This window comes from Lepidothrix coronata, unplaced genomic scaffold, assembly GCF_001604755.1.
Source record: "Lepidothrix coronata isolate B3197 unplaced genomic scaffold, Lepidothrix_coronata-1.0 Scaffold7, whole genome shotgun sequence".
Classification (NCBI taxonomy): domain Eukaryota; kingdom Metazoa; phylum Chordata; class Aves; order Passeriformes; family Pipridae; genus Lepidothrix; species Lepidothrix coronata.
In genome coordinates, this window is record NW_016690187.1 from 10,388,644 (window position 1) to 10,414,616 (window position 25,973).

Below are 25,973 nucleotides of genomic sequence, written 5' to 3' on the forward strand. Positions count from 1 at the left end.
AAATCCCATTTTATGATTGGTTTATCAGAAACGAAGAGAAAAATGAATAACAAAAAAATAAAAATACATATTACAAGGAAAACATTCAAAATGGGTCAGTAGCTAATGGGACTCCAGGCCTTGCCAGGCCCTAATTTCCACTAGTTTTGAAATATAAAAAATTAAAGAATCTAAAATCAAAGGCTATATCGAAATGGACTATTCACTACTTCAGCCTCAGATTGTGGCTATAGACACCATAGACTGCATACTTCCAAATCTCACAAAATCCTGACAATTTTCTCTACCTCTCACAAAATTTCAGCATTGCAGGCAATATTGTGAGGTATAAGGCATAAACTGAACATATTCAGAAGAAATACTGTTCTCCCAAAAGAGAATGTCCATAGCCAGAGACTCTTTGTGCATTTTTTCAGTTATTTAAAATGTCTATGTTAAGCATAAAAAATTATGTCATCCCCTGGTCAGTGCAGAGATACTATTAGCTTTCCTTTTGCAAAGGAAAGCATCTCAGAAAATCTGTCACATCTACCTTTGAAGGAAAGTTACATTGGACAATTCCCTATGAAGCACTCACTTTTTGTTAATAATTTCAAACAGTCTTGTCTAAGGGAATCTATCTTGTCTAAGGGAATACCTCTACTTGGCCTCTGGAGATTATACTATTTTGATTCCTTCAGTACTACTTTATTGTGACTAGAATAATTAACTTCTGGCTTAATTGTTTCTTATGACTGGACTTTCCTCTCTGCCCAGGCAATGTGTCACAGTGGAGACACTAGAGGGAATTCTTAGCATTGTTACTAGTCTTGCCCCACTGCTCTGGCAGAGCCCAGGGGAATGTCCAGGCAGTGTAAAGCCAGCCCCTGTGAGTCTGTACAACCATAGGACATGCATGCACTTAACTTGCTCTGCATGCAGTTTGGCCACACTGCTCAGTTTTATTATGACCCAGTGTAAAGGCTTTTGAAGTGAAAAAGAGGCTTTTGTTTCTGTATTAATTATGGAGTATAGTCTTTGCATGATCTTTCTGAAAATTTCCTTGTCTATTTTTCCTTTGCCAATCTACTACTGAGAACAGGCAGCCTGTGCCATTACACAGCTGGATAACAAGATGTGAGTGAATAGTCTGCTTGATTAATACAAAAAAACGTAAATTCATATCAACCATTTTTTCCCTTTTCTGTTTTGGCCCTCTTGACTACACTAGAGCCTCACCTACCAAGGCCTCAAGACAAATAAGCAGCCTGTCCTTCCCTTTGTGCTTAAGCCTGCCTGCAGACTCCCTCCTTCAGCAAACATCAACGCTGCTTCATAACTGGGTCATGGGCCAGTGCAGCAACCTGTCACATTCCCTTCCCCATTGGCCTCTGTGTTCCAGGTCCAAGCACTACCACCAGGCTGATAGACTAGTTCCGCTTGTAATGTAACTTAAAGAGAATTAAAAATCAATCTCTAGCATTGCAGAATAATGTTTCACTATGAAAAATAACAGTCTTTACATTGTTTGGACCACCTAGTGGGCAGCATTTTTGTGTGAATAACAGCTTAGGTAGTATCGCTCTACATTATAAAGCATGTGTATTTTATACGTTTTCTTATTCCGAAAAGGTATTTGCTATTTCACTTAGCTTTCACAATAGGCATAAGAATATTATCTTCTTAAAAGTATACTTCATACATTAAGACTGAATGCAGACTGAGCATCATGTGAAAGCATCTGCATTTGTGAATGCATGCAGTGCTTTTAAAAGCACCCAAGGAAGTTATTCTGTAGCAGGTTTACCTTCTTAATAGTTACTCATTGAAGTGTGATTTCTATGATCATCTATCTGAATATTTTCATGTTTAACTAGGAAATTCCTTACTTCTCTGCATTTGCACGCTTATTCATTTAAAGATAGATGTTTCTTCAATAGTTCAGATCAATGTTGCCCTAATCTCCTCTTCAAATTCTATTCTTCTATCACTTCACATTTTTTGAAGTCTCTCTAAATTACTGTGTAATGGCTCTGAATCATATGTTTGCTAAGGGTGGAATTCTGCCAGTTTTACTCTAATTGTTTTACCTCAGACACGAGGTCTTTGATTTCAAGGAGATCAGTTGCAGAGTAACATACAATATCCAGTGAGAGTAAGGATGATAGATTTGGGCCCTGACTGCTTCCCTCAAGAGGATTTGCTGCAATGAAGATATTTCTGTTTGACAGGTTTATTGCTTAACATGCAATAACTTAAGATAGTGATGCAAACTTCCCCTGCAGTCCCACACTATGGATTCAAAACCCATATGGACAGAAATGCATGAAGAGAGAATAATGTGCTCAATCTGCTGTGTTTACATACTATTCTGTTTTTAGCATGGAAACCACCTAATGCCTGTATAAAAGACTAAAAACATTGAATTCGCATTATTTCCTGGATCTCCCTATAAATATCTATCTTTTTACCTTTACATTGTAAATTTTTTAACTGAACTCTGTAAAATTTAAACACATAAATTTCAGGACAAGGGCTTAATTATTCAGATAAATATTTACAGATTTACAAGTTGAAAGGTGTCCCATTAAATAAATAAGCAGAAATGTCAGTGTATAGCACATTACAAACAACTAATTTTTAGTATTAACCTGGAAATTAATGTATTGTCATATACATTTTGGCTCTAGTTACAGATATCACATTATCAACCTACTTCATCTTAAACTGGGGAATGTATTCTACAATACAGTAACAAAGTCTGTATTCATAAATTTGCAAAGACACAGGATTACAGTAACAGAGAAAAGTATTCTGATAGGTAATGACTTCCTGAAATATTCAAAGATAAACCAGGTAAAACTCAAAAAATGTCAAAAAGTTTCACTTCGAGTTTTTAAATTTTTAAATTCTTACTGAGCATGGCAAAAATAACGTAACAGCAAACAAAATAAAAATCTACACTGCATAGATTGTAGAATTATTGCAGATGGTCTGTGTTGCTGACTGAATCTTTGTGCGTGTGAACAAACGAGTTATTTTTCATTCTGCCAAACACGAGAGATTTCATTACTGTCTTCGACTTCTGAGGTTGGAAGGCAAAGGAAAGTTGAAGCTCTTGAAAGTAGATTTGATTTCATTAAAAGGGTATTTTGAGATTAATAAGGACACTTTTAGTAGAAGCTGTATTTTAAAAATCATTATACTTTCGTGTCTGTAATTCAGACACTTAAGGGCTTTTTTATATTTCTGGGTTGAAAATGTGTAGAAAAAAGTTTTTTTCTTTATATTTCCTGCCTTTCAAGGGGTTAAAAGACCTCATCAATATATAAAGCAAGCCACATGCTGACAACATGTAGCTTATAAACATTAAACAATATCGCAGCTACTTTACTCTATTTCTTACCTCCTTTTTTACGAGTTCTCAAGAGGCTTGACAACTGATGGTCTGCAACTGCCTCGGATTGGCTAATTGATTGTGAATCATTTACTTCGAATGAATGTTTTAGAATAACTGGAGAAGCAGAAATCTCATCCAAATCATTCTGGAATAAAGAATGCTGGTGTAGGCACATAAGAAATGTATTGATTTCACTCTGCCATGATAATTTACAGCTGTGATCTCATAGAGAGCAACTTGTTATTTCCTATGACACTGTGAAATGTCTAATGCTAGATTTAAGTTACACAAGATTCTTGTGGCTTTCAGCAACACGGACTTAGCATCCATGTCACAAACATTTGTTTACTTTTTTCCATTTAACTTATTTATCCTCTTTCCTCATGCAGTTAAATCATAGCATGCACTGTATGCTGATTTCCTCTCATAGTTAATTTGTATCTTTAGAAAAAAGCTATAGGAAGGTATTAATCTGCTTAACATTTCTAAGTACATCATCCAAGGGATTTTGTTTTTTTAATCTTACATATGCTCAGCAGAGTTACTGGCAAAAACTGTACATTTTCTCCATTTCATCCTTTCAACATCAAATGGTAAGCAGCAAAAATTGGATCAGACTTCAAAGACTATGCTGTGCTCCAAGTCACAGAGCGACTCCTCCATTTCACATATTGAATTCGAGCAGGATATCAAAGTGCTACCAAAGAACCTCAGGTCCTTACTAAAAAAGAGTCTCTAACATCTGTAGAAAGTGAAGTGCACAGACAAATCACCTCAGGGAGCAGCTAGCATTTATTCTCAGCAGCAAATTTCCAGCCTTTTGATTCTCTTATTCACTGTACCTCCCTGTCTCTCTACAGAACTAAAGTTCTTAGCAAGCAGGCTTTTGTCTCAAAGACTTCAAAACATCACTAACGGTTTCATGTTCAGATGGCTATGCCAAGCAGCCACGAACACACTGCAGAACTGTGGACTCAGGAATTTGAAGTTTTAATATGATGTTGTTTTAGAATATAAACTTAGTAGTACCTTTTTCGTTTGTTTGTCAAGAAAATCAGGCACCATGGGAGAAGACCGGTTACTGGTTTGCTGCCTAAAAGCAAAGAAAAATAAAATACGTAGTTTGAATATTGTAATTTATTCACTCACAAAGGGTTTACTGGCATACACTGTTTTGTTGATTTTCTCTTTTCTCCCTCCCTCAATTTCTAAATATGCACATACAGTCAATTCAGAAAAAACACAGATCAGTCCCATTTCCTCTTATAAGGAAGTGCATGTTATTAAACACAGTAACAGGCTATGAGCAATGAATTTGTCATTAAAAATTTGTGGATCTGTGTATATGTGTGAAATGATTTTATGAGAATTCTATGAAATTGAAGACGTGTATTAAGATTAATTTGATAAGATTTTACATGAAACTTTTTTCCTAGGGCTGTGAAAAGCTGTTTTCACAGTATTCAAACTTAGACACTCAAAATTTGACATATGAGGAAGAAGTGAAACACATGTGTTCTCCTAAAACCATTTGGGTTAGGCACAGAGCAAGAAGTAAGATGTCTTAGATTCTTTGCCTATATCTGTTACTATTTATCATCACGTTATGTCACCATAAGAATATTAAAGGCCAACTCCTACTCTCATTAATGCTGATTAAAGTAACTTAAAAACCTTCTGTAGGCCCCAACCTTGTTGGCAGGCCTTTGAAGTCCATGGATCTCTTCAACAGTCCACCCAGACAGAACTTGCTTCAGAATCTTCAGCTATGCAATACCAAAAAAGATGCTACCAATTTCATTTAATGGATAAAAAAGAATGAGGTTCATAGATATTATTTGGTATGCCCATGGTCCTAAAACTGGGATTAAAAGCAAAACTTTCTGATTGTCAAAACAGAATGAAGCTTTCATGAATACAGTAAACATTCAACTTTTCCATAATGTTGCAATTTCACGACTGAACGTTGGATTTGCTTGTCAGGTTAGGGGAATTTAAATTCCCCTTTATTCTTTGACACTAAGGAAGACAAGGAAAACATTCTACCTAAACTGTAATTTGAATTTGTGTTTTCCTTGGAAGAAATTAAGGGATCAATTTTAAATATGCATTGTCATTTAGTACTGGCACACTTCTTGAACTGGAAATTATAACATGTCTAGGACTGTATTTGATACTGCATTTAGGCATATACCGTATTATTTAGGCATATACCATATTATCTGTAAAGTTCTCTATTACTATTTATCTTGTATATATATTATTTAGATAATCATTTATTTAGTGGGGAGAGTTAGATAACTTGCTCCTTTTCCCCAAAATTCCGTTAAGCATTTGTTAAGATGATGCATTCCCCCATTCCCCAATATTGCAGAAAATAAACTCAATACAAGCTAAAATTTATGAATAATCCTCAAATATTACTGTGTTGGATGTCAAAATCAAAATCTGCTATTGGATCAGTATGTTGCAAATGGCCTGCAATGCCAAAACCAGACTGAATCATCATATAAATTTAAATATTCAGATTTTGGGGTGGTTTGGATCTGGATCTAAATTTGCAGCTTGAAATAATCTTTATCTTCTATTAAAAAAAAATCCAGAACTTTGCCAGGGCTAGAACCCTGTACAAATGTTTAAAGCATGAAGGTAAAGATCATCAACTTGCCTTCTGTCCAGATTAAGCTAGCAAAAATCAGCCTCTGGAATTCTGAAGCCCTTAGACCCTGACTTTTTCAGGATCCCTGTGATGCTGTGTTTCTGATTTAACAATCCTAAGTTGGGTTGTATTTGCTGCAAGATAGCCCATCCTTCCACAGAATATACTGTTGCTAATGTAAGTCTGTACTTGATTTCTAGCTGTAACTCATGAGCTTTTCACTGCATTTTTCTTCCCCTGTCCTGTTAAGAAGGAGGAACAACAGAATGGCTTGGTAGGGACCTGGCAGCCAGCCAAGGTCAACCCACCACAAGGTCAAACTGGTATGGAACACATCTGAAAACACAGTATCAACTGCAAATGCTGAGCACCTTGAAATCAGTTGCTGAGCTATTCTCAAAGTTTGGCTAGTATGCCACGTGGAAAATGCAGCCACAGAATCATAGAATCACTAAGGTTGAAAAAGACCTCCAAGAGTCCAACCTTTGACCGAACACCACCTTGTTAATTAACCACAGCACTAAGTTCCAGGTCCAGTCATTTCTTGCACACTTCCAGGGATAATGACTGCACCACTTCCCTGGGCAGCCCATGCCAATACCTGACAACAGGAGGGCAGCTCAGCAATAGTTAATTAATCTAAGACAATCAGTGATGACAGCAAACATTTTCAAATGTGGTATCTGAGGCAGGGTATTTTCAGGTGTCTTTGAAGAAACTGCTTGTCCTATAGTTTCCAGGGACTTTTATTTTCCAGATTTGCAGGAAAGCAGTATTTGGGTCAGACAGATGAGATCCAGTCAGCACACTTACCTAGGCAGGATGCAAGAGATCAAGTGCACGTGCCTGGTTTCAGTAAGGTAATTCAACAATTTGCTGCTGACTGTTCAGCTACTGAACTATAATATGCCTCTTCATATACAGACTGTCTATAAATCACTGAATGAGCAAGAAACACTGGAGAAACACTGATTCCTAAGGTCTGTCTGCACATCTATATAGTATATAGCCTTACTGTCTTTAGCGTTTGAAAAGCAGTTGAACCATTGCAGCATAAAACTAGTAGCAGAGATTAATTTATGCTGGAGAAAATACATCTAGTTTTGGAATTATTCTGGCCATTATGAGTGTAAGTAAGGGAATTTGGACTTTCATTATTTAAATGCTTTAAAAAATGTTAGAAAAACTCCTAGATATTCTACTAGAAATAATACAGCTCATTTTGCAGAAGTAATATATTATAGAATAGAACCAATTTAATCCTTCCAGGATGGGTAAATTAAAAATTCCAACGGGATGGGAAGGAGGAAAAAACCCCAGATGACACTGGAAAATTGTGCCCATATTTACATTTACACCTTTAAAAATCTTGAGTAACTATTTGAACTTATGAATTGTAAAATAATTAGAAGCTCATATGACATCAGAATCAGGCCCACTGTGTTCCACTACATGCCACAGGGATTTCAGCCTTCCTATTTCCATCACAAGCGATAACCTTAATGTTTGCTATGATTAAAAATAGGAAAGTGAAGCAATTAAAGGAAACCAGAATGTCTTTATGCTAGCTTTTCTTGTGGAATGAAATGAAAATTCATATTCAAAAGATGACTTATACAAGAAATCATACTGTGGTCTTGACAGAAACTGAAATTCTCCAAGGAGGAAATATGGAACAATCTGGAAAGGTGTAAGGAATAAATCAACAGAACCTGATGGCATTCTTCTGAAGATTCTGAAAAAAAGTTTTAAAATGTGGAGATATGACCCTTTCAATCAGCCCTACATGAAGAACAGAAGCACACCAACACAGTGATTTTTTTTCTTTTTCTTTTAAACAAAACAATCCAAGAAGGTTTTGTTATTGACTGACAGACTGAATCCCACTTTAGTGACAGGCAAACTGCAGATCAAGTTAAAGGAAGCATAGCAAAAGAGAGAAGAGTTTTTATATGGAACAGGTGAATTCACATTAAACCAGTTTGTGAATGGATCTGTGCTCCTCTGACTGAAATCGTGTTTAATCTCTGCTGTCTGTGATATACAGCATATTATGTTTATGTGCTAATCCACCAGTGCCCATGTAGGTAAATCCACATTGCATGCTATTTCAATGGGCCAGGTGTAGCAAACTATTCAGAAATGGACATTGTTCGTTTTCCAGGCACAGTAATAATGCTGATGCAAGTAAAGCTGACCCATGGAGAATTCCTCTAGAACTATTTTTATACTTACTCCCCACACTGATGCAGCAACAGCTGGTGACACTATGATGCTATAAAAGTGGCTGGCTTGCAATGCCAAACCCACTGGCACAGAGATGTCACAGTTCAAGAAGTGACTCTGTATTTACAAATAATAAAAAGAACCTTGGCAAACCATTCAAGCCACCCCCATTCTAAAAAAAAAATCACCTACTCTTTTTTTTTTTTTTTTGGTCATAAGTTTGTTTAAGCTTTTTAAAACCTACAGTGAAGGAGATGTCAAAACTTCTCACGGTAACCTACAGAGAGTTTCACTCAGTTTACCATTAGTAAGCTTTTCTTGACATCTAACCTAACATTCTTGTGCTGCAATGCAAGTCCATTATTTCTCAATTACCTGATTCTCAGTAGAGAACGGTTTGTTCTTTTTCTCTTCACATCAGCCTTTCATGATTGGAGAAATGATACCACATGACCTCTAGTTTTCCATCTCCCTTTTAGATCTTACCTTACTATGGTTTATAGAAACATTTTGGTTGCCAAGCAACTTTCTGGTTTTCTTCAAGTGCAGTTTCTGATACACTATCCTAACCGAGGTCTTGACAGAGATGAGAAATGTTATGATGCACACATGAGGTAGTGTGTATCCTCACTGCTAGTACCCAATGTAAACTTTGGAGAACGGTGCCATTATTGATTGACATTCATTTTGTGGTTCATGTAACTGTGTTTCTAATTCAAATCCTACCCTCTTAAACCCTGTACCATCACTCACTTAGTACTGATACAAGTTTAGTAATCAGATTCTGCTTCATCAGTCAAGCCATTAATGAGTAGAAATAGATCCATTTCTGGAACTTGACTTTCAGATGCATACTTCCTGCAGAACAGAGAACTGCTGATAATTATTCTTTGTCTATAACTTTCCAAACACCTAAGTTGGTGTGCCTGTGTAGTTTTGTTCAGGGTCTATTATACAATCTTGATTACCTAAGGCTCATGTGAATGTTAAGAATTTCTAACAAGAATGATTTCTGAGAACCTATGCTGACCAAATAGCTAAAAAGAGAAAGATGTAGGAATAAAATCAGTGAACTCAGCTCAAGGGTGTGAACTGCTGTTAATGTCAAGTATCTTCCAACATAAGCCCTTAACATACAGAGCTTCAAAGGAAACCAAGGAGCAAGGGATACTCACTGACATACAGTTACAGTTACAGACATAACTGACGCGTAACAAAGTCACTATGTGGAAACAATGCTTTCTGCTATACCACACACTGCAAAGGCACTGATCATGTACGTATAGCTAACACACTGTGATATTTAGCAGTCAGTGAGCTAGAGGAAAAAATGAACAATACAGGAAGTATTTTCCAGGGTAAGTATCAGATCAGTATTATTTAACAGAATTTTCATTTGGGAGGGAAATGGAAAAGATGATGGTGGTGGAACACACAGGTTGCAGATACTTTGACAAGATTCGAGAGCGATTTAAAGACATTTGAGAATGACAGATCTGTCTGAACAAGAACATGAACAAGGTAGCATAGATTAAGGTCATTAGGCACTGAACTGTAGATTATCCTGCTAAGAACATTTATGAAAAATATATTCACTAGAGATCTGCCAATCTAATAAGGTCAAAATCACACGATGTTCTAGAAAATTACTTCTCCTTTCTTCAGAAATTATTCCTAATAAGCTCGAAATACTAACTTGGAATTTTAGTTATGCCATTGCAAAATGCAGCATCTTTGATTTCATGTGATGATCAATTGTAAAATGGAGGCAGAAATCAAGTGAGGCTGATGTCTGTGCTCTCCTAGTGAGAGGAGACCTCATCACACTCCTCCCTTCTCTGCTGCCTATTTGACTTTATGCAGAAGGGTACATCAAAAGATGTACAGTTAAGCAAGTTGTACCTTATCCAGAAAAATATGTTTGGGAAATAACAAGGAATGCCAGAGACGGTTTGACGCAAAAATGGAAGAAAACCATTCCTGACTAACTAACATGAAATAAATGAAGAAAAATGTTTAAAGAGACTGTGTGCCTCCAAACAAGTCCAGAAGAAAATGTTTATTTACATTGCAAATAATTATAATTCTGGAAGCCAAAGAACACTGACAGTAAAGAGGTTATTAGCTCCTTCCTTCAACCATCAGTGCAGACTGGAGAACAAGTGACCACACGATCATCAATAGTTCTAAAGAGATCATAAGATACACACCCCTTAAGGATTTAGGAGACAGAAGGAGCTGCATGTGCACGAAGGTAATCATAAATTAGGAAACTCGTTCCCCAGTGAGCAGTCAAGCAACTCAACAACAGAGCTATGATGGTAAATTGTAGTGGGCTTGTTCTTTACCCTGAAAATCATTACCAAAACCATTTATTTATTTAGTCCTTGTCCAATGGCCTGAACCTTTTTCTTAGTGAAAACAGAACACTGTAAGGGAGAGGTTATGGAGCACTATTAACCTACAAGAATGCAGGTGGTTACACCTGAACAAAATCCTATAACAATGCTCTAGAGCATGCAGCAAAGTTAGCATGGAAGTTAACATAACTCAATGTTATGAGCATACATAGAGAAAGAAGTAACAGTTAACTTCTCCAAAATGGTATCAGCAGGAGAAATCTCATAACTCTTAGCCACTGAAACTTGCTAATGAAAGGTATTAGTCCAGAAAATACAGCCACCTGTCCTGGAAAACTGTTGGTCAGTCAGACGTAACAGATCCCTTTTGCCTCATATCCAAGGAAGTGTCAGGGGGAGGTTTGTCTGGAGTGAATGCATTGCTAAAAATCCATTGCTTTTCTCTACAAAGAGGAGAGCATCTCTATGGTTTACAGTATTCCTAGGCTTTCTGTCAGTGACTTGTCCATCTGGTTTTGATAGCTCTTTTCGCTGTCTCATTGCTGGTCTGCATGGTGCCCTGCAGGCACAGAAGGGCAATTTTCTACTCTTGGACATTTAATAAGACGTACTGCAGTCAATTCTGCAATGCTGAGCACTTGCAATTTTGTCCCCAATCTACAGTATGCTGGGTACTTACAAAAAGTGCAAAGAAACAGGACAGCAACCCAGGGCAAACAGTACCTTTCCACCTACTGGGAGAATACAGAGATGACTAAGCTGAGGGGGGAACCTGCTAACCTACAGGTGCCCATCTTCAGAATATATCAGATTCTCTAAGAGCTGGCTAAATCATGATGACATAGCTGCTCCTTTCAGATCACATTGTCTGGAAAACTGCTTTTGTTAGAGAGTAGACAGCAAAGGATTCAACTCACCAGTCTTCTTCACAGCCAAAATCAGAAGTAGAGCAGCTGCTTGTAAGCTGAGGATCTGCTACACGCTCAGTGCTGGTTTTCAATCTTGTGTAGTTTTTACGAACAATATATCCCCTGAAAGCTAAAAAACATAGTTATGAATCAGAGAAATTCTGCACGGCCTGAAATGACAGGCACCTGTCCCTGCAGCGTAGACCTGAACATCCCCAACTTTTAATGAATTAGTGGATAAGAACATGAGTGGTTCCAATGTTTGCAATGTTACCAACAGCTGGAAATTCTACAGGGCCTTACACTCTCACTGTTATAGTGACCACTTGGCACAGTCCAGACAAGGCCAAACAGGCCTCAAAATGAGAATTTATCTAATTTAAATAGGAACCCAACTTAGAATGTATTAAAATACATAGTATAAAATCACAAACGACCTGATTTAAGCTAGTTAGACTTTTACAGAATTGGAAGCTTTATCTTTTTTTATTATGGGGTAAGGGGGTGACAAGCCAGGGACACATGTATTCAATTAAAACTAGAAAAATTATTAATGTCTTCTCCTATTCTTTCAATTAACTGCAACCATAAAAAACCATTTAAAATACATCTCATATAAATAAGCAGGAAAAAATTTATAAAGATTGGAATTTATACCATTCCTAAAAAAAAGGAGCAGAACAAAACAATCACTAAAAATACTAAATGAAGTAGGAAGCATGCAGTGGAATGAAATGGCAAAGAAAATTCCAATGCATAATATTTGAAGATATCTACATCCTTTATTTCCATGGACTATCTCTGGATTTGGCTACCTAAATAACAAAATTATTTCCATAGTTTTATCTGACAGGAACTTGCTTGAATTTTTGACACCTGTGAGCAGTTAGTAATAAAGCTCCAGAACAAACCACACGTAGCAAAACATATTGCACTTAAGACAAAGGACTAAAAAGTGCTGCAATATACACTTAAACTCACATATTTTTAATTTTATTTTTTTAGGCTTTATTTCAAGCATTATTTTAAGTAGAAATACCTAAAGGGAGAAAGGACTGAATAATGAAGACAGTAAACAGTACCATTGTTTCAGTATACAAGAAGCAGCTGCTGAATAAGAAGGCTGAGCAGTTGTGAGAGAAAGGAGCTGTCTATTAGTCCAGGAGGACTGCAGCTTAAACAGTGCGACAAAATGTAAAAGAATATTGGAACTAAGATCAGGGAATATGATTTTTGGGGAAAAAAAAAAGTTTCCTGTCCAGGAAAAGCTTTTAAGCCCACTAAAGGCATGCAAAACCAGAGTCAGTTTGAAGACTAATTACTCAAAGGAGAAGAGCAGGCCTCCCACTGGGGTCCAGGGTTACATATTACAGTAGAATGTAGGACAGGCACAGAAATAAGGTCTAGGGAAACCTCATGTAGGATCAGGGTCATGATAATATTGTAGATTACAAAAAGAAATCAGAAGGTAAGATAAATATGGAATAAATTGAGGAACAGAGAAATTGATCAGAAGATTAACAAGTTTTCCCTGTATCCCATACTTCTGATTTAATGAAAAGACTGAGGTTTCTGGAATAGGAAGTAACAAAAATTGCCTTTTAATGAGAGTTATGACAATAAATAACCATTCACTTTATAGAAGGCATGACAGAAGTTGGGCCTGCTGAGGTGCTGAACCAAATACAGAGCTCAGGTATCATGAGGCTGAGGAACTTTTTGCTCTTAATAATCAGACTGGAAAAATCTGCTTGTCTGGCAGAGATGAGGCAAGCTTTCACTTGTCCCAAGTGATCAGGCTTCCAATCCTTAACTATCCCCTACTGACCAGACAAGGAGCCTACCCTGATTGCAGCAGCAGAGACAGCTGGCCAGCAGCCACCGCACTGCAGCTGAAACATGCTGAGTGTCATTCAGTCGATGGACTACGATAAAGAAAAACTGAAACAAATGAACTAATGAGATAAACTTCAGTTTTATCCTTAGTAGTTTCTCAGCTTTTAGCAGTTCTTCATATGTGTGTGTCTATAAAATCAACCTTGATACCTGCTGTGATTTTATTTTTAAAAATTATTTTTCTTTTTTTCCAGAGACTCTTATTTATGTCAGTACAAACACTTTGGTCTTTCCCTCATTCACTACATAAAACCTGCTGTATCTGATTTAATAAACACAGTTTTTGCCCTGTCTTCTGTTTTCATATGTATTTTCAAAATCAACTACTCTTCAACAGAACCCTTCCACAGGCTGTATTCTAACATTCTTCCAAAATACCTTGAATCTGACAGGTAAACGGTTGTATTTTTCCTCCTTTTGACTCCTGGGACAATCAAAGTACAGATAAACAAACTTCTTTCACTCCCTCAAAAGCTTCATCAAGCATTAGCAGGACTGCATCTTTTCAACATTTATTAACTGGATCTATAGTGTTTCAAAAGAAATGCATATGCAGAGAATTCTACTGGGGGAGTCTGAGAGGCTGGGAAGCTGCTCCATCACAGCAATTTGCATTACTGACTGGTGCTGGTTTTGACACTAAGCACTTGGCTCAAAGAGTGTGAAATTAGCAGACTCATGTTGCTACTGCTCCATGAACAATCACTGCATCATTGAAGAAGAATGATTACCAGCTGTCACCTCATTTTCACCTTATTCAGTCTATATTCCAAACTTTCCAGCAACAGTAGCTGTAACCCTGATCTTTACATAGCTAAAAATGACATGATCTGAAAAGCAAGACAGGAACTGAACAATTGTAATACTTCTATTAATAACTCAGTTTTTGATGCTTTATGTGCCACAAGTTAGGAAATGAATTTTTACTTCTTCTACTGATCATTTCTCACACAGACTTTTCTGTCAGCTCCAGCACCTCACAAACCAAGGATATATTTACATCAGGGAGTCTGAAATTTGGCATCTTGCAGTTATAAACTTTTATTTTAAGGTCTAAGTACCAAGGCATATACATTACACCCAATATTGCACAATTCCACATAAGAGAATCAGAGGCATTTTCCTCATAATTCTCACAGGAAATATATAGTTACAGAGCAAATTGTGAAGCACAATGTAAAAAGATCAAAGCTAAACAATTACAGGTCTATGAGAGAAGTATAAAGAAAGGAGATGAAGTAGTACTTTAAAACAGTAGAAGGATTCACTCTGACATTAAAAAAATCATGTTAAGTAGACTTTTTGTACACAGACACATTTTTATTCTATAATATCACCTAAAATAGCAAATAGGAACAACTCAGAAGAGACTCATGATTGCTGAAGAGAAGACATCATGGTAGTTTGGAATCAGAAGTTGATTTGCTAGGAACAGCCTATCACTTTCTTAATTTGTCTAGTTAAAAGAGCATTCAGCAGCTTAACTAACAGCATCTGAGAGAATTAGAGTCCATGAATCTGATTATTCATTCCATGCCAAATCAATTCTAATGAATAGTAAAAGGGATGGAGAGTCACATCTTTTGCTGGGTCCCATGAATACATCTTCTCTTGCACCTCTCACTCTGGACGGACACAGTGTGACGCCTGCTTAATTGCAGAAGAAAAACCAACTCTTGTATTAAGTTCTCCAGCAGAAGCACTATGAGAAAAGAAGTCATGAATTCTCATGTACAAGCAGTAACTATCACTGATAAGCAGTGACTATTACAAAGACTCACCAAGGCTGCCATCAGGACTGGTGTCACTGATGCACATCAACACTTGGACATAGAGCTTTTAACTACCACGCATCACAGTCTCTGATCTTGAGACTTGGTCAAATAAAAAAAAAGTGAAGAGTAATGTGAAACTCTGTCAATATCAGCAAGGAAGAGGTTTTATGAGATACTGTTGGACAGTGTACACTGTACATTGTCCCATCCTGATTTTGCATGAAACCCAGTAAAAACAGTCTCCATTTTTTCTCCTTAAAAAATAGCAGATAAAACCTAAAACATTTGCACATTGACAGAGAAGGGGATAGAATACAGAACCTCTTACTTTAAAACTACAAGGCCTTCTCACTTTTCCTAAAATGGTTCCTGCACATGAGCATCAGGCCTTTAATGGTTACTAGAGACAGATACTAAACATGAAGAATTACTGGACGGCCTAAGTTAGTACAGAACACAGTGAGATGGAAGAGTAAAGTTAACCAAAGCTGTGCAGCCTGTACAAAATTAATCTGGTTTACCTTGACTGTGAAATCAAGGTAATACAATAAACCAGTTCAGCTGCCATTAGGAGAAACACAATATATCTTCAATGTTTTTTACACTAAAAATGTAGTTAAATGGAATCAAACTAATTACATAAAAAAAATAAAACTGGATCTGCTACTTAGGCATTGTTATTTTCAGGAAATTTTTTTTAATATTTTTAGAAATAAGGTGCTTAGAAGTTTTTGGAACGTTTTACTCACGTACTTCTTAGATCTAGACAACGGTATTAGCTGAGAACGTGTACACACACATGTATACAGTGATACAAATAGATGGATAAATATAGGGATAAAGATATTTTCAAGAAATACTTCCTTGTCTTCTACTGAAGCAAACATTATATCTTTGCTGCTGAAAATCCCAAAGGTAACACTTTTACTAAAAGCTTACATTTATTATAACTGTAAAACAGTAAATTACAGCTGTTCTCTGTCCCTCTTTTTTTTCTTATAATGGAGTAAATTTTGTCAGAAGCACATGTTAGATATGTAAACAGTAAGCAACGCTGCACGGGCAGAAGTTGCAGAAAGAAAGCCACTTACAAAGTGATGCTTCCTTCTGAATATCCCCTACTTTTTATTTAAGAAAAAGAGCCCAATTCTTGAGTTCTTGATAAAGAACTTTCTAATGCAATATGACATATGGTGAGTGTGTGAGCACGTGTTGGAGGAGGAGATGGTGGCTCAATGGATTAGTCATTTGCCTTTCACCTCTGGAAGCATAGTTAAACTCAGCCCTGACCAGAGCTGCACAGTATATTCCAGATGGCTAAAGTGGGCCTAATTAAAATGAATTCAGTGATGTCACCTCAGATCTAAGTGAATTGCATGCACCACTCATTTGGCATTTTGGCAATGTCGGTTCACAAATGAAATAACCAGATTAAAATCCTCCCATAAGTCTTTCAGGACAAGTCACACTGCATGGAAATATGTGCTATCATAAATAGAAAATATATTTTCATAATTGTATTATCTGTCATTTTAAATTTTAATTAATGCATTATTCTAAAACAAAAAAACATTAAATGAGACTTGCATATGAGGTAAATCAGTGAAGCAACATTTCAGTCAGATAATTCAGTGGATATGGACTGATTTAAACCAGCTGTGAATCTGGCAAAATAATTAAAAAAAAAAATCTTTGACAATATATTTTTCCTTTTATGTAGATGTAAATCAAAACAATATAAATCCTAATTACAAAGAAATATTCGGAAGTGCAAAGTACTGTCAACTCAAACAATTTGCACAAAATCATTCTTTACAATTCCTCTCCGAGCTAAAACTTAGCATTTTCTAGCCTTCACAGTTTGAGAAAGTGTGACTGGAAGTAGGAGGAAAGACCTTGTATACTCTGTGTATTCTGAGAACTGAGATGTAGATATGCTGAAGTAGGGTAGCTTTTTTTCCCCCACTTAATTTAAATTCACAAATACTTTGTTTCCTATCAAGGGTGTTTTCCCCCATCTGAAATAATGACTTTTTTTCCTGTAATATAATACACTCAGGAATTGTATCCTCATGTATATTGTGCAGGTTGGTTTTTTTCTAAGTTTGTTTTTTCTTCCTACATTTCTTCAATGGATAGTGAACTGCTGGGCCCACAGAGATCTCCAGACCACCAGCTCATGTATTTGAAAGGCATCTGTTTATTTTTAAAATGCAAATGCAGCCTACCTCAAAGACTGACTTGCAAGAAATGAACAATCTGAACAAGTCAAGAGGTTTCCAATCAGGAGCTCTGTTCCTCCTTTATATCAGGCTATGATCACTTGCTGTCAAAACCACTTAAACAATATCCTGGAACCTGAATGAAGTCCCCCCACAATTAAAATGAGCAGGATAATCCTGCAAGAATTATTCAGGCAAATCATTTTTCACACAGTTTAAGGTAATGATAAGGTCATTTACAAAAGAAATCAGCGCCTTTGAAATGCTGACTTGTAGACAGAGGACTGCCTGGAGGAGGGCCATAGATAACAGTGAAGACTGGCCTCCTAACACTACCCTTGCAGTCTTTGGAACTGATTCTGATGAGGAGAAGGCCCAATAAGGTTAATACCCCTACTTTGATCTCTGTCAAAGCGTACCAGCAAGAATTAATTTACATTTCAGATGAAAAAGGTTGACAGCATGAAAAGGCATCTTGTTTCTGGTATGTGAATGTGCTGTAATAGATCGGGAATTCTGAAAGGAAGTTCTGAGGAAGCTAAAGGGATAAGCTGAGCGGCTGCTTTTATTGGGAAAGAGATGAAAGGAAAACAAATTTCAATATGCGCTGTTCTGTAGAAACATGTAAGCCAAATGCTTCCTAAATTCCAAGGCCTGCTTGAGAGGGGCAGGGGGGAGGGAAAGGAGAGGGAAGTACATATAGTTTAATTATATGGTTTTGCTAATGTCTGGATGACAAATGCAAACAATTCATCTCACTGCCTGAAATGGCTCATTTAAAAAAAATACAAAGGTGATCATACTCCATTTTACTAGAAAGCTGCCTTGAACTGCACTCACATTAGAAGATGTGCAGGGAAGGAAGAGATTCAGGGATGCTTTTGTCTCTGTGTCATGAGGCACGTAGACAGTGTAATGTAACGTAAACAACACAAGGACTGTCCACATGTTTTAAAACCTGGAAATTGGCCATGATTAGCAAGCATAAGTTTTGATTTGAAACACGGAAAAATCAGCACACTAAGAAGAGAAAATGTGCACAAGAAATATTTTCGAATAAGAAGTCCTAGGTATAGGTTTCCAAAGGCAGATATAAATGTGTTGAGGATTATTATTATTATTATACCCCTTCTACTAGAGAGCCAAAGACAGGAGGAGCAGCCAGCCTAATTAATACAAAGGTGCACCGTGTCACTCTTAACCCTACAGTCCTAATGCTTATTCACCCAGACTGATCACTGAAATAGTTAAGTGCCAGGTTACAAAGGAAGATACTGTGTGTGTTAGTGGGAAGAATGCTAACAACATTACTCCAGCATTACATCCAGAGGGCTCAACAATGTCCAGATTCACTCCCACTGTCTCTGCTCTGCCATGTTTAACACAGCATCTAAGAGATGGCAGGAAGCAGTACAGCTCAGAATCTCTCCCATGTGTGCTAAGAGCAGAGTAGATCACTTTCTCTACAGAGCCAGCAATCTGTCTAGATAAAACTGTAAGGCAGAATGTCCCCTGCAGTCTCCAAGTGATACTGCTACACACCAGCTTCCTATTGCACTTGAGATAACTGTCACTTTAAGGAGCTGATCATAGGGGGACAGTGATGGGTTAACAGTTTCACTTTCCTTCTTTCAACAAAAGGCTGTTGTAAGTTAGGTAATCGGAAGTCCAGGTACATATACACTTGTAAATGTAGCAAATACTCTGGAAAATAGTGGCAGGGGGGTACTTTAAGATCTACTTTCTGTGCTATCACAAAAATAACTGAAAATGACAACACAAAGGAGAGGAAGAATGGGAGAGAGTACTTGTGCAGTCCTTCAGTGTTTGTTGTAATGGGAGAAAAAATTTCTCCTTAATGGTTTGCCATTTAATAGACTATTCTGCATTTAATCCTAGAGCTTTGTGATTCAATGTAACAGTATTCATGCAAAGCTGCAAATTATTATTTGATCCTAATGATATTCTGTTCCTTTCTGTAACTAGATTGGTCTTCTGCTTTCTGCTGAAAGTCACAGCAATGTCTCATTTCAGAGTACCAAACTTAAGACAACAAAAAACCAAATGAATTTACTGGGAAAGGTTTGAGAACAAAGAAAAAGAATATTAGAACACATCTTTTTCATACTGCCTTCAGACTATAAGATACACAATAAACAGGTGACAAAGCTTAAGGAATTTGTTACAACTAATCTTTTATCAGTTACAGTCTTTCAACCTGGAGTTGCATAGGGAAAGTGTATTACACTGCATCATATGGAGGCTGCTTCATACTGGCAGCATCTGAAAACACCATTGAGTTCACAGCATTGGTTCTTAGATTTCTGTGCCATATGGTACTCTGCTGTCTACTAGAGACCTACACAGCCCTATGGGCCTGTTTCTCCAGTAATCTCTTTAAAGTTTATTCAAATTCATATTGATATAGCTGCATAGGAGTCTGGCAGAATGTCAAAAGATTGGTCAAAGCTGGCAAACCCAGCAAGCAGTCAAAACAAAAACCTGGCAATCTGCCAAGATCAGGGCTCCATACAAAGACAGAGAAATCCATGTCCAGTGCCTCCCATCCACACTTTTAGACAAATCAATACAGTGTTTCATACCAGCTCTACATGTAGTGGGATCACACTGACTGTGCTCAGAAGAATCTTAGAGAATTAACTCAACAGCTTTTAATTAATATGTTTTGCTTCCAGAGAAGCACTTCTAAAAGGCCAAAGTGCCTGATACCTGTCACAGATGTCATTTGACACTGAAGAATAAATGATGAGAAGTAACGTTTTTGATAGTTTTTGTTTGGACTGTATTTATTTTTTTCGGTATAAACACGACACACAAAATCACCTACAGAAAAATAGGTGTTGGCAATTGAAATACTGTTTTAATTACCTGCTTGAATATGTATAGCAGCATCAGTTCTTCTGTTCCTTATTTCCTTGTACTTCCTGCGAGCTTCATATCCTCTCCAGGCTAAAAATACAAAACCATGTGCTGGAAATTACATTTATTTAAGGAAGTGCTACAAAGTCAGAGATGTGCTGTAACTTTCATTCCTCCTGCCATAACTACTCCAGCCCCTACCCCCAATACCTCTTCCCCACCCACCCACATGTTGAACTCTGGGTTCATGACTGCAATATTCACATCCACACAACTTCAAACACCACTTTACTCGTCCAAATTTTAATTGTCACCATGTGCTCACTGATGTCCTAACCAAAACACAAAGGTGTATGATCATCCCTGCTCACACAGTTCCCCAATTCACTACAAGGAAGCCTGCTAAAGTACTGGTAATCAACCTCTGCGCTCCATCTTACGATGTATGTCTGGAATTCTGGTATACGGGCAGGGGCATGCGCATTTCAATTATGTGCTGCATGCTAGGACAGACATAGCTAACAAGATTTTCATTTTGTGCACAGGCATCCCATCCACAAAACTAACATATTTAAATAAAGACATTACCAAACACTAAGATGACACCTTAGAAGTAAATCAATAATATTTGCAGCAGTTAGCTGGAGAGAAAGCATCTCTGGTCATTTTCATTTCATAATAAACTATAATGGATGAATAAACAATATACATGCAATTTAACTGATTAAAATGCAAAGACACTCAGTGAAATAGGGAATCTGTACATTTACCTGATTGTATAGTAAGAGCACTGTTTTCTCTTTTATCTTTGACTTTCTTGTACCTCCTTGCTCCGAGCCATCCCTTGACATAGGCTTGCATGACCACCACTCTCCCTATAACTTCTCGAAGGAACAAATTTAACTGCTCTATATGGTAATACTTTAAAAAAACCTGGAATGGAACAACAACAAAACAAAAAAATCAGTATTACAAGCAGACAGTAACGTAACCTCTTGTATTCTGTCTTTTCATTAGTCCAGTACCAGCTTATTCTAGGGTATCATTGCTGAAAAAACTAGCAAAATACTGACTATAAATATCATAGCAATCTTGTGAACCAATTATTTGCTCTTGGTGTGCTTGTGCAATTTCATTATTCCATTGATTGTAATCACCCCATTGCAAAATAAACCCCATATTTACCCCCCTTACAAAGTAAATTGGCCAGGGGGATATTTTCAGACATCAACAATTTTGAAATACAGCCAGGGATGAGAAATCCTGGGTTGAATCTGGTTTTGGACATAATATTGCCTAAAATCACTCTGCTTTAGGAGACAAATCCTGTGGGTGCTTCTATACATTTTATCTGGGTCTTGGCCAGGAAAATTCTCCTTGTTTTTCCTTTGTGCACTGTAAAACAACTCAAAATACTATGCAATATCCTTTTTACAGAAGTCATTCACTCCATTTTAAACCATGAACAAAGGCTTTTGATGGAGCCAGAAGGAGCTTACCTGAAACTCCACAAATGGATAAGGTAGCAACCAGGCTTGCAGGATGGGCCAGAGTGTGAAGTTTCAGTCAGTCATGTCTTTAATAAGAGCATGAGGAACTTCAGGAAGGCACTACAACAGGAGGCACTGACAGACGTACTGTCCTTATCAAGGCAGCCACGTGCAGAATGCGCTTTGGGGAGGTACACAATGCACCCCTCCTCTGGCAGCACTAACTCAGGGCACCTCCATAACCTGGGAGGCTAAGGAGCAAATTCCTTGCTCTTTTGTTCACTCATGCAGTACTTTTCAAAGTAGACATGTTTTGCTAAAAGGATACTATTATTGAGAAAATCTTAGCACCCTCTACCTTGGTCTTCCCAAGAATCCAGTTGTCTAGCTTAGATTTCTCCAAAATGGCAAGACAGTTTTCTCTGCTACCAAGGGGAGCCTCATGTGCCTTGAATGCAAGGTAATAATACCTGCAAAACCAAGCGGCAAAGAAAAAATTGAATTAACAATCAACATGTACTTTCATTGTTTTTCTCTAGCTCAGAGCTGTATCTTTAGAACTAACAGGCCAAATTCTCCCTTATACTAAGTTGTCCTCTTAAATTATGACACAACTGTCATGAACAGATATTTGAGCATATACATGATTACGATAAACAATTAATTGGAATGATTATGATCAGTTTTAGAGGCCTGGCACAGACCCATACTAAACAACATTGACTTTTATTTGTCCCTTGCAAAGAATAGCACCCAACAATTACGCGAAACAACATACAGTTAATGGAAAAAGGATGCAAACATGTTTCAACTGACTTAAGAACCAACCCCTCCCTGTAAAGCCATTATGCATTAAGAATGGTTTTATAGCATTTAAGTAACCCCACTAGCAAACAATTACATTAAGTAACAGCAAGAACATGTGCCAGTTAGTTTTCAAATTTAAGGCTTTTTTAACACAAGTACACTGATAGATGGTAGCAAATGCCACCTCAGCTCTCATTTATTAACTGCCATGTGTTGTCTTGGTATTAAGTTATACTTCTACAGGTGCTACTCTATTTACATTGTGATTGAGAGGAACTGGCAGGGTGAGCAAACCATTCTACTAATTATTAGCACAGGGAAGAGCCATCAGATGTTCTTTAAAACATGAAGAGAAGAATCTCATCAGCGAACCTCAAAGATAGATTCAAGAAAATATCCCACCTTAGTGAAGAAAACATGGAGAAGCAATTACAAAACTTGGAATTGTACAAGACCTTTTTTTTAATCAGGAGAATATGATTTTCAAATATTAGCTCCAGTTAATCTCCAGATATTAGCTCCAGTTGTCACAAGAAAGAAAAAAGAACCACTAAAATAGTCAATAAAGATCAAAGGGGAACAAAATGACATCTGAAGTCAGAAGCACTGGAATAAGTCCTGGGCCAAAGACACAGATATTCACCAACTGGAGACACTGATGACTGAATAATGATAGGAGATTATGTATTACTGAGTTATTTTTAATGGAGTGACTTTCTTAACAACGTGATGATGCAAATTCTTTAGCCACGTCTTTCAAAATACCAAGAGTCATGCTATTCAGCAAGAATGGAGAAACATGGTGTATTTAAAAGAAAAAAGTACTTTTCCTCCACCTTATTACCAAACTTAATGGTGCCAGTTTTCACAAGACAAACGCCATTATGAGTTGCACTAATGAAACTCAGATTTAAAATATATGTAACACAATTTGTGACAGCATTTAATTTCAACAGATAGCAGACAGATACATGGGGGAAGTTACACTAATAATAAAGTGCTGTTTTCTTCAAAAGCCAGTTCAGATAGCCATGTTATTTACACATGTATGTAACTTAAGCAGCTTGGGAGGGAGGGAGGCAGGCAGGCAGGAAGGGAAACAGGAAAGAAGTAAGGAAGGATAGATTCAAGTGAGTGACAATATTAATTTTCTGGTGATCAAGCACCTTTTAAGGTATGTTGTAGTTAGGAATTTTAAAACCATAGAACAGTTTTTAAATAGCAATGATGCAATAAAATATTCAAGGGGGATCTCATAATTTTTTTACCTATCTTATCAATGACATTCTTATTGCTGCAAAGTTGACTTCTTATTTGTGACAAATCTGAGTAAAAAGTATTTTTGAGCTGTGTAATTTAACTGCCTGACTATACAATCTTGTTTGTGACAAACTTCACTATCTTTCAAATGTAGTAACCTCTCCATTAGCTCTCTTTCATGATCTAGAACGTATATGCTTTTGGTACTCAGAAAAAACCCCCAACAATGGTACTTTTTCCTATTACTTAATGTTTTAACAAATGTTTTCAGAAAATTTATCTACAGTCTAAGAAAGCAAGCTATTCAAAATGACAAGAACTTTCCAAACCATGGGAATAACTACAGTTTCTATTTCATAGTTCATAGTATGTAAACATTGTCTCCCAATATTTATTAAAAACTTCTTCTAAATGGTGATTTTCCAAATGTTTTGATTGATCCAAATACTGCACAGAAGACACCTGTAACTGGTTAATATACTTCCTGTTTCTTTTCAATTATGTCATCAAAAACAAAGCAGAAATCACTGCACTCATTAGAAATAGGGACCAGCAATTTATTTTTTATTTTTTCTCCTCCAGAACTACTTTTTGAGTATGCATTCTGCACCATAAAAGGTCTCTAGATTTGTGTTCCAAAGCTCAAATCCATGTTTTTTTGGTTTTTTTAAAGCAAACACTTTGTTTTCTATCTGGTGCCTGTCTTCACGACTGAATCACGTAACTCCAGATGCCCAAGTAGTTTGACTTGATGTGCTCAGGAGAAATGTATGGCAGCACAGCATGTGCCACACAGGTCACCCAACTGCTTTATTTAATTTAAAATTTTTGTACAGAAATGGACCCTATGGAAAATTTTGGAGGAAGGTAAAATGTTTCATCTTAATGTATCTGGCAAAAGCATGCAAATATTGGACGTGGTGAAATGGTAGAGAAAACGTCTAGGAATACACCCAAAACTTTGGGATATATGCAAGTACAACTGTTCATTTTGATTTATTGGCCTAATTTCATCTCTGTCATACTTATGTAAATCTGCTGCGCAGAGATCACAGAGTGACCTCTACTTGCAAAATATCACCAAGAAACCAGAAACCTAATTTCAGAAAAGTAGAGCTAAAAATCACATTTGCTTTCAGATGAGATGAAAATTTCACAACTCTACTTTTTTATTTCCATATTTGCATTTGTTATTTCAGCACAAAATGCAGTAGTCAGGAATATTTCAGTGTTCTTCTACGTTAAACCAATACTTTCATTTCTATTTTTAAAAATAAAGTTTATGGTCCTTCATGTTCTATTTCATAAACATACACATATTTGTGCAAAAATATATTATTTTCCTGGGTTATACATCCTGCTTGAAAATTTCCTACATGTTACACACACTCACCTACATGTTTCCTAAAAGTACTTGACTAATCACAGTAGCAGTTAAGACTAAGTAAGAGAAAAGTAATTTCCCCTCTGAAGAACTGATTTCTCAAACCTGATGAAACTGGAATTCTGTATTTCTTAACTACTGGTTCTTAATCTGCACTACACACTATCCTACATGAAAAGTATTTCAGAAAAAACATACATTAAAATGGGATTAACTGTATTTACTAGTCATTAAGAATGTACCAACATTTTTTAAAAGTGGAATTTATCCTCAGACCAACAATTGCAAAGCTAGGACGTGCAGAATTACGGTTAAATGTCAAAAACACCCAAGTGTGCTAAGATATGGAAAACTTCAGAATGATGCTATGCATTAACTATCTGTTTAGGGCCAAAGCATTTCAGTGTTGGTGGTTTTAGATAAACCGATTGTAAACAAATGGTTCAATTTCTCACCACTCTTCAAAGGGTGAACTGTGGAACTGTTCAATAAATAGCATTTAAACAGCACCATTAACTACTATACCAGTCTCTTACTAAAGCTCCCTCTGCATTCCAGATTAAAGGCTGCATCAATTCTACATAATTAACTCAAACCAGTAATGATTAACTCTTTTTCTCTTTAAAACAAATTTTTGTACTAAAATATACTAGTCTGAGGTGGAGAATGAATATGTGAAAAGCATGAAGTGCAAGAGGGCAAAATCCCTTTCTAGACAGACCATCAG

General features: G+C 36.8%; 1 protein-coding gene across 15 annotated transcripts in view; it reads right to left on the reverse strand.

Annotated features, from left to right (window-relative positions):
- Window positions 1-25,973, reverse strand: part of MYO3B (myosin IIIB) — a 201,276-nt gene that overhangs the window by 44,656 nt on the left and 130,647 nt on the right. For 13 of the 15 annotated variants that reach the window (XR_001878597.1, XM_017838595.1, XM_017838602.1 and 10 more), the window contains 6 exons: window positions 22,154-22,265; window positions 21,076-21,238; window positions 20,315-20,395; window positions 11,542-11,662; window positions 4,409-4,472; window positions 3,386-3,524 (listed from right to left, as the gene is read on the reverse strand). Coding sequence is in view for 13 of the 15 variants with exons in the window: in XM_017838595.1 (XP_017694084.1) it covers window positions 3,386-3,524; window positions 4,409-4,472; window positions 11,542-11,662; window positions 20,315-20,395; window positions 21,076-21,238; window positions 22,154-22,265 (680 nt within the window). In the remaining 2 variants the exon portion in view is untranslated. Of the gene's footprint in view, window positions 1-3,385; window positions 3,525-4,408; window positions 4,473-11,541; window positions 11,663-20,314; window positions 20,396-21,075; window positions 21,239-22,151; window positions 22,266-25,973 lie in introns of those variants that run through there. The other 2 variants (XR_001878602.1, XM_017838668.1) reach the window with 2 other exon arrangements.